At 35.9% G+C, this 13,510-nt stretch overlaps 2 protein-coding genes across 2 annotated transcripts; one reads left to right on the forward strand and one right to left on the reverse strand.

Moving 5' to 3' along the window:
• Positions 1-6,009: 6,009 nt before the first annotated feature.
• On the reverse strand, positions 6,010-8,370 carry LOC125189647 (transcription factor GTE7-like). The gene is made up of 5 exons (XM_048086902.1): positions 8,083-8,370; positions 7,458-7,579; positions 6,584-6,872; positions 6,253-6,502; positions 6,010-6,147 (listed from the first exon to the last, which is right to left on the reverse strand). The coding sequence occupies exons 1-5, from the start codon at positions 8,368-8,370 to the stop codon at positions 6,098-6,100; spliced, it is 999 nt and encodes a 332-aa protein (XP_047942859.1). The 3' UTR covers positions 6,010-6,097.
• A 1,324-nt stretch (positions 8,371-9,694) lies between these two features.
• Positions 9,695-12,012, forward strand: LOC125189648 (transcription factor GTE2-like). The gene is made up of 5 exons (XM_048086903.1): positions 9,695-9,778; positions 10,482-10,603; positions 11,189-11,474; positions 11,559-11,808; positions 11,914-12,012. The coding sequence occupies exons 1-5, from the start codon at positions 9,695-9,697 to the stop codon at positions 11,961-11,963; spliced, it is 792 nt and encodes a 263-aa protein (XP_047942860.1). The 3' UTR covers positions 11,964-12,012.
• The last annotated feature ends 1,498 nt before the right edge of the window (positions 12,013-13,510 follow it).

Genomic DNA, 13,510 nt, shown 5'->3' on the forward strand with positions numbered 1-13,510 from the left:
TACTAACTAAGGATTTGAAACGTCTTATTGATTAGTTAACAAAAGTGGCACCTTTTTATAGCAAAAGGAGACCACTTGTTGCATATGTAACAAATGCTTTGAACTTCTTTCTTCTATCTTCACATGAATAACTTTTCCAAAGATTTGAGCACATCATCAAGAATCTTTGAGGCCGACTGCCCCACTCAATTATCTATCATCCCACTACGAGAAACGATGCATATGAAACTAGGCATGCAAATCCGGGTACCTGCGTGTACGCAAACCTGAAAATTCGGGTATTCGAACTCAAAAGCTCAAAAATATCATACCCAATACCCGACCCGTATGTGATTTCAGGTATCCTAATATCCGATGTGGGTACCCAAATCCAACTAATCGGGTACCCATAAATCCGAAATAATTATATTTTAAGTTTATTATATTGTGATGAGAATATAAATTATTAAAAATAACACAATACTACTATTCATTGACTATTATTAAAGTCTAACTTTAATTTTAATGCTTTAGCTTTCTCAAGGATATGATTCTATGATCATATATATAATAGACATTAGACAAATAGACACTACTTAATTTTAAAATAAAGAAATTTTTGGCATAAAATGAAACTCAAAAGAGATAAAAATAAATTTTTAAGATTTTATATAAACATGTAAATAAAATGGAGAAAACATAAATATATACTGAAAATATATCAAATAAGAACATAAATAATGCAAAATGATGTTTAAATAAAGCATAACACAAATGTAAAGAATAAAGTAGTAGTACTAGATAATAGAACAATAAAATGTCAAACTAATCCTAAATCAGATTGCATTATACTAAAAGCATTCATAAATCTAAATGTGATTAAACAAGTTTACTCTACGGGGCCGTAGGCTCTATACTAAATAAAAATATTTATCACAAATACATAATTAATCGGGTTCAATCGGGTATTAGTCGGGTACTCTAATACGGGTTTCGGGTACCCTAAACCCGAAAATCCTAACATTAACTACCCAAACACGTACCCGAACCCATAATTTCGGGTTTCGGATACCCAAAACCCGCCCGGTATTGGGTCGGGATCGGGTATACCCGAAACCCAATAACTAAATTTGCACTCCTATATGAAACACATAAGTGTTATACTTACTATATTTCAAGCACTAACTGATTTTAAGCAACAAGAACAACCACCTAAGCTTTTTGGTATGAGTTTTTTGGTATTGTTTGTTTATAAGATACACAATTTCGATAACTTTTTTTATTGTTCTACGAGTTTTTTTTTTTAATTCAAATAAATGTAAAATTTAGCATTTGTTAATTTTTTTCCAAATTAAAGCTCAAATATTCGGCAGAAGAGTTAATTCAAATATTCCTTTTCCAATAATATATCTTTCAATTCTCCATTATGAATATAATGAAGACATATCAACTAGTCCAACGAGCTGAGCTCCACCAAATATATCGAGCTCAAAACCGGATTTGAGCTCGAGTTGCTTACTATCGAATTGAGGTATGAATGAGTTTTTTTCGAGCCAAGACTTGACTAGCCGCAAATAACCGTTTATTTAGAACCTAATATCTAAGTCTTTACCATTTAAAATATTCTATCTTCCATACTAACGACAAATATTATTTGGATAGGTCAACAAATAACATTTTCATTTTCTAAACATGTAATGCTAAAATATCAAATTGTTCACCGCACTAATCTATTTTAAACAACAATGGATATGCTGAAAAATGAAAAATAGAGTGAAATCGAATTGAATAAGATGGGCCGAATTGTGAAATGACAAGCCCAAACTACAATCCAAAAACCATAGTTCAGCGATCGAAATATGATGTTTTTAAATTTTTGGTAAAGAATGATACTATTATTTGAATAAAAATTGATTTAGTTCATAGTGATAAGTAAAATCATTTATCTTTAAACTAAGTAGAAATAAATAATATTGTAAAAAAAGTGATCATTAAATTATTAATACTTGACCATTCTACTCTAAACCGAACATTTTTTCGATTCTTGCGGAGTGTTTCAGTGTGAGCCGGCTTATGACAATTTTTTCTTTAGGTTATTGTTATCAACAAAAATACCATAGTGAAGTGTTGGAAAATACTATTGGACTAAATTTATCAACATTTTATTCTTTTTAATATTTCTAGATATTAGTATACAAGAATCTTTACTATATTGGATGGATCCACGTATTGATCCACGTGTCCACATGAATATATCATGTCAAAAAATCATTAAATTCTACTCCATATATGGTCGATGCATTTTCTTGTTATAAAATGATAGTATGAAATACACCCTAGAAAAGTATAAATAGCACCTACTACTTGAATTGATTTGGTGATTCGCAGTTGGCAGGGTATGGGTAAAAGCAAAGAAAATTATTACTCCAATATGTATTAAGATATTTTTCAATCATACACCTCCCAATATATATATATAGGGTCTTGTTAGGTTGAGATTATTTAGCTAAATTGAGAAATGAGATGCAATATGGGCCACTAATCCACAAGCTAAACAAAATGTCAACAAATACAACATTATGTCAACAAGGGGGTAAAATTGTAATTTCTTTAATAAAAAAAGCGTGAAACATCCAAACTGATTTCAAACCAATTTCTAAAATTTCTCTAAAATCTCTCTTCCAAAATCTTCAAATCTTCATCTGCAAAATCTCGCTGATCTTCAAAATTCAAAACGTAAACATTCAAAATCTCGCTGATCTAAATGACGAATGAAGAGGAAAATCTGAAAGACGGATTGGTAGGAAGAGAGGCGGTAGACGCCGCTGGAGGCTTCTCGGAGGAGGATTGGTCGCTCGTTGATGAAGATCGGGAGGGTTTCGGTGGTGGAGGAGAGGAGGAAGGTGAGTGTGTACACGAAGAGACCTAATCGCTTCTCGATCCCCGATTTGTCTAATCCGATGTTGATGTAGATCGTGCCGAGCACGATTCCGACTCCTATGGCTTGCAATGTGTTGCTGACGAGCAATTGCTTCGTTCTGTAAATCAATTTCCAGAATCGGAAGGATAGGAGTGTGATTTCGTGGATTCTCGAGCTTCCAGATCTGATTTTGTGTTCAATTGGAGGAGGAGAGATGGATTCGATTGATTTTTCCGGCTACTGCTCCGGCTGTTCCAGTGGTTGGAGGTCGGTGAGGATTTCCATGGCAAATTTGAGGGGATCGAGCTAAGGGGGGACGGTGAAGCCGTTGGAGAGGAGGAAGGCTTCGAGGGAGGAGTTGTCGCCGTGGTGGATCACGAAGCAGCAGCAGCCGCCGCAGGGCGTGCCGCCGGAGCTCTTCTCCGTGCTGCAGTAGGTGAAGAGAGCGTTTGTGCCGTTTTGGAGCCACCAGCAGCGCAAGGGGGCGGCAGAGGTGGTGGAGCTCGATCGGATTCTCCAGGTGTTTGATGAATTGATTCAGAAGGTGTGTGCGTTTATGCGTGTGAAAGTTTAGAGTGAATTGTCTCTCTAATCTAATTATTAAGATTCGATTTTTTTCCAGAATAAAATGTTCTTTTTTCTTGTTTATAGTGATGGTTGAATGTGTTCTGTTTTTCTAGCAAATGTTTCCTTTCTTTTCAATGAGGGATTTTTTTGGTGGATTGTTTTTCTTATTCTTGAGCTGAAATTGTTCTTGATGGAGTTGTTGTCTTACTTAATTCTGCTGATTTTTTATTGGTCTTGATATCTTACCATATCTAATCTCTCTCTCTGTTTGCCTCTTGAGCTAAGATTTCCATAGCTTCTTGGTTCCTGAAAGAAACATATTGATCTATTTGAGAGAAAGAGTGAGAGAGAGAGAGGAAAACATCTTGATCTTGTAAGGAATAGAGTGAAAAGCAGCACTCTCAATATTGATGATGACGATGATGATGTGCAGAGCCATAAAATAGTAGTTATCTTTTAATTACAAGAATTGTTTTAGTTGTTGACACTATATACAAGTTGTTGACAAGATGTTGACATTTCGCCTTCCGATATGGAAGGCGAAATGGAAGGCTTCTCGATCGACGCTGCCGAGTTCCCCGATTTCTTAGGCGTCATTCTGCTCGATAGCATTGATTTCAACGATCTCTTCCTCGGAATCGAAGACGGCGACGTTTTGCCCGATCTCGAGATGGATGCCGAGAGCTCCTCGCCGACAGCATTGATTTCTACTCTTTGTTGGATTTTGTAGTGAGATCTGCAATTTTACTCATTTTTCCTGAATTGGAATTTGTAGATCTAAAAATTGGAACAATAAGATTTGTGAGATATTGAATCCTCGTGTCGAAATTGTTAAATTTTTTAATTGACTAATAGATTTTGTGTATGTTGGTGGAAGCTCTGCGATGTTTCTGAAAGTAAGTAATATGTCAGCTACACTTTCAAGTCATGTCAACTACACGTAAAAGTCATGTCAACAATTATATGTCATGTCAACTACACTTTCAAGCCATGTCAACTACACTACAAGCTATGTCAACAATAATTATAAGCCATGTCAACTACACTTTCAAACCATGTCAACTACACGTACAAGTCATGTCAACTACACGTACAAGCCATATCATATCAACTGCACACACATATAATGTCAACTATGTGTACAATCCATGTCAACTACACATCAAATGTCAACAACTATGTAGTTGACATCAAATGTCAACAACTGTGTAGTTGACATAAAAAAAAAATTTAAAATTGAAAAAAATTAATTTTTTTTTAAAAAAAAAAATTAATTTTTTTTTAAAAAAAAAAAATGTAAAAAAAATTCAAAAAAAAACCATGTCAACTACACGTACAAGTCATGTCAACTACATGCACAAGCCATGTCAACAATTATAAGTAATGTCAACTGCACTTTCAAGCCATGTCAACTACATGTACAAGCCATGTCACGAAATTATAAGTCATGTCAACTACACTTTCAAGCCATGTCAACTACACTTTCAAGCCATGTCAACTACATGTCAATTGATATGTGAATTATAAGTGTTATTTTTTAGTTGTTGACATTTTAATACGAGTTATTGACATTCGATATTCTCGGTATTGATATGTGAATTATAAGTATTATTTTTTAGTTGTTGACATTTTAATACGAGTTGTTGACATTCGATATTCCGCCATTTTAGAAATGAAATGACGATAATACCCCTAGTTGGCATAATCATGTCAACTATACACATATAATGTCAACTATAAGTTGTTGACATTTGATGCAGCCACTCATTCATAATTTTCGTGCGATGTCAACAGCGTGTAGTTTATGTCAACTAGGGGTATTATCGTCAATAGCTTGCACATCAAATGTCAATAGCCTGCATCAAATGTTAACAACTTATAGTTGACATTATATGTGTATAGTTGACACGAATTGTATATGTAGTTGACATTATATGTGTGTAGTTGATATGAATTGTATATATAGTTGACATGGATTGTACACATAGTTGACATGAATTGTAAATGTAGTTGACATTATATGTGTGTAGTTAACATTAATTGTATATGTAGTTGACATAGATTATATAGGTAGTTGACATGCATAGTTGATATTAAAAAGGGGAGATAACTAAATCTTAGCAACTAATTTTCAAATGAGAAATATTACCAAACAATCAGAGTGCAAAATATTTCATGCTTTAATTTGGAGAAATAAAAGAGAGAGACACGTAACATTTGCCTCAAAAGCAGAATTCTTTACGTATTTTCCGTTCCTTTCATACTTGATAAATCATCCAACAACAATAAAAAAATTGTACATTTAACATTTCTTCAATATCGAGAATATCAAATGTCAACAACTAACAAATAACACTTATAATTGACATATCAATACCGAAAATATCGAATGTCAACAACTCGTATTAAAATGTCAACAACTAAAAAATAACACTTACAATTGACATATCAATACCGAGAATATCGAATGTCAACAACTAAAAAATAACACTTATAATTCACATATCAATAGCCAAAATATCAAATGAACTAAAACAAAGTTGAGATATCACAGTTAACAGGCAAGAAAAAGCAATAAAACTGCCAGACATCCAATTCAATCATCAAATAAAAGTTCAATCATCAAATTGGTCAATCATCTGCGTCGGACTCACTACCAGAGGAACTCCCTGAATCAGAATCTGTAAAAAACAAGCTCAAACGAATGAACATCTGTTTCTGTTTCCGTTTTCCATACTTTCACCCCCAACACAATGTAGAAACGCAAGAAGAATCAGTATCAATACCACTCGAGGATGACGAATCGCTGCTTGAGCTGCCAGAACTGCTTGAGCTACTGCTGCCATTGCCTCTACCATCATTCTCCTGTCCAACAACACCATCATTCTCCTGCCCAACAACACCTTCTTTCACAAACTCAATCTCCACAACAACAGGGAAACTCGTTGCTGGCATATCGTCATCAATATCTACATCTTCTTCATCATTTTGTTTCATCATCTTGCCACAATCATCATTCTTGTCGCTCAATGCGCCCTACACAACATTACCAACAACATGAATAAACAGTGAAAACACCACAAAAAAGACAAAAATCTTGATGCAAATTTAACTTACCACATCAGCATCAGTAACAGGACTGGAGGGAATAGAAACTCCAGCAGCTGGATTGTTGTTCATCATCAACGCTTGCCGCTTTGTCTTGCTCACCATCTTCTTCGAATTGGTCACAAACCGATCAAGTTCCCACAGCGTTTCCGTATCAAGAGCCTCAATATCAAGCTCAATTTCATTGACATCCTGTGCCAAATGCTCATCCCTCTTCCTGATTATCTGTACAAGTTGAGGCATCTTCTCTTGGGGTAAATTCTGCAACCCAAATCCAAGTTTTGTTGACATCCAATTCCTGATAATACTTCCAATTCTATAAACAAATCAACAATTAAGCTTGCAAAAAGTTCAAATCCTATAACAAAAGCAAATATTGGAAAATCAATCTCTCAAATGAGTTCACATCTAATACAATTGAATCATCTACTGCAAAAATATGGTAATATGGTTGCAACAGAAGCAAAAATCTCATAAAAATGTTGATAGCAAAAACACAAGTTAATAGCAACTCATCAAATCATGATCAAGGAAAAACAACTACTTAGTCTACAGTCATCACAGCAAGCACTACAAGGCAAAAAAAAAAACAGAGACGTATCAAAATGCCTCTATTTTACAGAAATCAGTAAAACATGAAAAGAAAATAGATGAATTCGAATTAAAACATGGTACAACCACAACAAAAATGCTTGTTTCAAATAAATAAAAATGGAAAAGAGAACAAAGAAATTCACCTAAACCTGATCTACTTTCCCCAAATAACCACACAGTGTTAGCTCAAACAATCAAAACATGAAAAGAAAATAGAATTAGCCAGAAAAGTAGAAACAGAGTATGAGAGATGCGGTGAAATGAGAACAAAAATTGAAGTGCATCTCACCCTATCAAACGATTTACTCCCAAATTTAAACAGACATGCAGAGTGAGCTTTCGGGTTCCTGTTTTTGTGAAATACTCCCAAAGTTCACCATCTCCGATCAGCATTTCACCTTCTCCGATCACCTATATGTAGTTGACATTATAGGTGCGTAGTTGACATTAAAATTGAGAATCTAACTCTTAGCAACTAATTCCCAATTAGGAAATATCACCAAACACCTAGAGTGCATTATGATTAAGCTTGATTCCTCACTCCAACACAATTGATAATCTAAACCTAAAACTTTCAATTCCATAAACGAATTAATAATCAAGCTTGCAAAAAGTTCAAATTTTATAACAAAAGCAAATTTTGATGAATCAATCTTTGAAATCAGTTCATCCAATTCCATAATCTGGCGGTGGTATTGAATTTGTCTCATCTTTAATTGTTGAATCTGCAGCTGCAAAATCTTCAAATCAAATTCGTTGGATTCATTGAAAAGCAGCAGCTAATAAGATGTCATCATCACTCCTGTCAGCGAATCCAGCACTAAATTCCGGTAGATCGTCGATGAGGAGACGGAACAAGAAGAAAATCCATAGCCGCGATATAGCAGAAAATAACGATCAGCACCAAAACTCACCAATCGAATGGAAATCGGAGACGCAGCAGCAAATCTACTCGTCGAAGCTCCTCCAAGCGCTCGCCAAGTCCGGAACGGCGACGGCTCGCTCCTCAGATTCGCGCTCGTGATTCCGGCGAGCTGCCTGAACACGAAGCTGAATTCGCCGTCCGCGTTAATTGATTGATTATTAGATTTCGACTTCGTCAGCTTGTCTGCCGTCACTTTAGGCGACGGCGTCCGGCTCCCTGCTGTGGCAGCTCTTCCGGCGGAGACATGATCGAGCTGCCACCACCTCGTCGCCGTCATATCAGCGCAATCGCAGGCGCAGGCGGCGCTCAAACATGCGCTACATGATCGCTGCAAGCTCAATTCACAGCTGCCACAGCCTCTGTTGTTTCACCACTCCGTTTCACCCTACGTTTCGAGACGGAAATCGCACACCGGCGCATCCGCGCCGCGTCACCCCCACGGCGGGCATAAGCTCTTCTTCAGCACTCCCCAATTGATGCCTCGCCGCTCAATTGCAGTCGAGATTGAGAGGTTTTCTTCTCTGTTTTGGGGATTTTCAGATCGAAACCCAATTTTTCTCTCCCAACAATGCGTCCAGATGCAAGGAATCAACATTTACCATTCTACCCTTTCATATTAAATTAATCTAAAAATATTTATTGTGTGGCAAAATCTGGACCACTCATTTAATAAAAATGAGTGGCTGATATTGCATCTCATTTCTCAATTAGCCTAAATAATCTCAATTGATCACAATCCTATATATATATATATATATATATATATATAAAAAATCTCATCCAATGAAGTAATAACGTTCCTGAATGAAGTAATAAACTCACTTGAATAAATTGTATTTTTAAATGTTAATCAAGCAAAAACCCACGTCAATGAATTTGAATGAAACATATGTTGAATCATTTCAAAACCTACTGGAAGCAAGTAAAAACATGTTGTAGTTTCAAGGTATTAGGTACAGTAATGAAGTAATAAACCTATACAATGAAGTAAAATGGGCTAGTAATGAAGCAGAAAAAATTTTCACAGCAGCACATCTCATAAAAAAAACTAGATCTAATGGCCCAGATTTGGTCTCTAGTTCGGTCTTTAAAATTGGTTCGACATTGATCACAACTCTATATATATATATATATATATAGGATTGTGATCAATTGAGATTATTTAGGCTAATTGAGAAATGAGATGCAATATCAGCCACTCATTTTTATTAAATGAGTGGTCCAGATTTTGCCACACAATAAATATTTTTAGATTAATTTAATATGAAAGGGTAGAATGGTAAATGTTGATTCCTTGCATCTGGACGCATTGTTGGGAGAGAAAAATTGGGTTTCGATCTGAAAATCCCCAAAACAGAGAAGAAAACCTCTCAATCTCGACTGCAATTGAGCGGCGAGGCATCAATTGGGGAGTGCTGAAGAAGAGCTTATGCCCGCCGTGGGGGTGACGCGGCGCGGATGCGCCGGTGTGCGATTTCCGTCTCGAAACGTAGGGTGAAACGGAGTGGTGAAACAACAGAGGCTGTGGCAGCTGTGAATTGAGCTTGCAGCGATCATGTAGCGCATGTTTGAGCGCCGCCTGCGCCTGCGATTGCGCTGATATGACGGCGACGAGGTGGTGGCAGCTCGATCATGTCTCCGCCGGAAGAGCTGCCACAGCAGGGAGCCGGACGCCGTCGCCTAAAGTGACGGCAGACAAGCTGACGAAGTCGAAATCTAATAATCAATCAATTAACGCGGACGGCGAATTCAGCTTCGTGTTCAGGCAGCTCGAATCACGAGCGCGAATCTGAGGAGCGAGCCGTCGCCGTTCCGGACTTGGCGAGCGCTTGGAGGAGCTTCGACGAGTAGATTTGCTGCTGCGTCTCCGATTTCCATTCGATTGGTGAGTTTTGGTGCTGATCGTTATTTTCTGCTATATCGCGGCTATGGATTTTCTTCTTGTTCCGTCTCCTCATCGACGATCTACCGGAATTTAGTGCTGGATTCGCTGATAGGAGTGATGATGACATCTTATTAGCTGCTGCTTTTCAATGAATCCAACGAATTTGATTTGAAGATTTTGCAGCTGCAGATTCAACAATTAAAGATGAGACAAATTCAATACCACCGCCATATTATGGAATTGGATGAACTGATTTCAAAGATTGATTCATCAAAATTTGCTTTTGTTATAAAATTTGAACTTTTTGCAAGCTTGATTATTAATTCGTTTATGGAATTGAAAGTTTTAGGTTTAGATTATCAATTGTGTTGGAGTGAGGAATCAAGCTTAATCATAATGCACTCTAGGTGTTTGGTGATATTTCCTAATTGGGAATTAGTTGCTAAGAGTTAGATTCTCAATTTTAATGTCAACTACGCACCTATAATGTCAACTACATATAGGTGATCGGAGAAGGTGAAATGCTGATCGGAGATGGTGAACTTTGGGAGTATTTCACAAAAACAGGAACCCGAAAGCTCACTCTGCATGTCTGTTTAAATTTGGGAGTAAATCGTTTGATAGGGTGAGATGCACTTCAATTTTTGTTCTCATTTCACCGCATCTCTCATACTCTGTTTCTACTTTTCTGGCTAATTCTATTTTCTTTTCATGTTTTGATTGTTTGAGCTAACACTGTGTGGTTATTTGGGGAAAGTAGATCAGGTTTAGGTGAATTTCTTTGTTCTCTTTTCCATTTTTATTTATTTGAAACAAGCATTTTTGTTGTGGTTGTACCATGTTTTAATTCGAATTCATCTATTTTCTTTTCATGTTTTACTGATTTCGTAAAATAGAGGCATTTTGATACGTCTCTGTTTTTTTTTTTTGCCTTGTAGTGCTTGCTGTGATGACTGTAGACTAAGTAGTTGTTTTTCCTTGATCATGATTTGATGAGTTGCTATTAACTTGTGTTTTTGCTATCAACATTTTTATGAGATTTTTGCTTCTGTTGCAACCATATTACCATATTTTTGCAGTAGATGATTCAATTGTATTAGATGTGAACTCATTTGAGAGATTGATTTTCCAATATTTGCTTTTGTTATAGGATTTGAACTTTTTGCAAGCTTAATTGTTGATTTGTTTATAGAATTGGAAGTATTATCAGGAATTGGATGTCAACAAAACTTGGATTTGGGTTGCAGAATTTACCCCAAGAGAAGATGCCTCAACTTGTACAGATAATCAGGAAGAGGGATGAGCATTTGGCACAGGATGTCAATGAAATTGAGCTTGATATTGAGGCTCTTGATACGGAAACGCTGTGGGAACTTGATTGGTTTGTGACCAATTCGAAGAAGATGGTGAGCAAGACAAAGCGGCAAGCGTTGATGATGAACAACAATCCAACTGCTGGAGTTTCTATTCCCTCCAGTCCTGTTACTGATGCTGATGTGGTAAGTTAAATTCGCATCAAGATTTTTGTCTTTTTTGTGGTGTTTTCACTGTTTATTCATGTTGTTGGTAATGTTGTGTAGGGCGCATTGAGCGACAAGAATGATGATTGTGGCAAGATGATGAAACAAAATGATGAAGAAGATGTATATATTGATGACGATATGCCAGCAACGAGTTTCCCTGTTGTTGTGGAGATTGAGTTTGTGAAAGAAGGTGTTGTTGGGCAGGAGAATGATGGTGTTGTTGGACAGGAGAATGATGGTAGAGGCAATGGCAGCAGTAGCTCAAGCAGTTCTGGCAGCTCAAGCAGCGATTCGTCATCCTCGAGTGGTATTGATACTGATTCTTCTTGCGTTTCTACATTGTGTTGGGGGTGAAAGTATGGAAAACGGAAACAGAAACAGATGTTCATTCGTTTGAGCTTGTTTTTTACAGATTCTGATTCAGGGAGTTCCTCTGGTAGTGAGTCCGACGCAGATGATTGACCAATTTGATGATTGAACTTTTATTTGATGATTGAATTGGATGTCTGGCAGTTTTATTGCTTTTTCTTGCCTGTTAACTGTGATATCTCAACTTTGTTTTAGTTCATTTGATATTTTGGCTATTGATATGTGAATTATAAGTGTATTTTTTAGTTGTTGACATTCGATATTCTCGGTATTGATATGTCAATTGTAAGTGTTATTTTTTAGTTGTTGACATTTTAATACGAGTTGTTGACATTCGACATTCTCGGTATTGATATGTCAATTATAAGTGTTATTTGTTAGTTGTTGACATTTGATATTCTCGATATTGAAGAAATGTTAAATGTACAATTTTTTTTATTGTTGTTGGATGATTTATCAAGTATGAAAGGAACGGAAAATACGTAAAGAATTCTGCTTTTGAGGCAAATGTTACGTGTCTCTCTCTTTTATTTCTCCAAATTAAAGCATGAAATATTTTGCACTCTGATTGTTTGGTAATATTTCTCATTTGAAAATTAGTTGCTAAGATTTAGTTATCTCCCCTTTTTAATATCAACTATGCATGTCAACTACCTATATAATCTATGTCAACTACATATACAATTAATGTTAACTACACACATATTATGTCAACTACTAGGTACAATTGATGTCAACTATGTCCCCAGTTGATGACTACTATATATACAATCCATATCAACTACACACATATAATGTCAACTACATATACAATTCGTGTCAACTATACACATATAATGTCAACTATAAGTTGTTAACATTTGATGCAGGCTATTGACATTTGATGTGCAAGCTATTGACGATAATACCCCTAGTTGACATAAACTACACGCTGTTGACATCGCACGAAAATTATGAATGAGTGGCTGCATCAAATGTCAACAACTTATAGTTGACATTATATGTGTATAGTTGACATGATTATGCCAACTAGGGGTATTATCGTCATTTCATTTCTAAAATGGCGGAATATCGAATGTCAACAACTCGTATTAAAATGTCAACAACTAAAAAATAATACTTATAATTCACATATCAATACTGAGAATATCGAATGTCAATAACTCGTATTAAAATGTCAACAACTAAAAAATAACACTTATAATTCACATATCAATTGACATGTAGTTGACATGGCTTGAAAGTGTAGTTGACATGACTTATAATTTCGTGACGTAGTATCACGTATGGTTAACGTGAAAGTGCGATTGGCGATGCATAATTGTTGACATGGCTTGTGCATGTAGTTGACGTAACATGCGTGTAGTTGTGTGGTTTTTTTTTTTTTTGAATTTTTTACATTAAAAAAAAAAAAAAAAATTTTAAAAATTTAATTTTTTTTCAATTTTAAATTTTTTTATGTCAACTCTGTGAGTTGATGACATTTTGAATTATTCGTAGTTGTTGACGTTGATGTGTAGTTGACATGGATTGTACACGTAGTTGACATTATATGTGTGTCGCGATTGATATGATATGGCTTGTCGTGTAGTTGACATGACATGCGTGTAGTTGACATGGTTGAAAGTGTAGTTGACATG

This window comes from Salvia hispanica, chromosome 5 (assembly GCF_023119035.1).
Source record: "Salvia hispanica cultivar TCC Black 2014 chromosome 5, UniMelb_Shisp_WGS_1.0, whole genome shotgun sequence".
NCBI lineage: Eukaryota > Viridiplantae > Streptophyta > Magnoliopsida > Lamiales > Lamiaceae > Salvia > Salvia hispanica.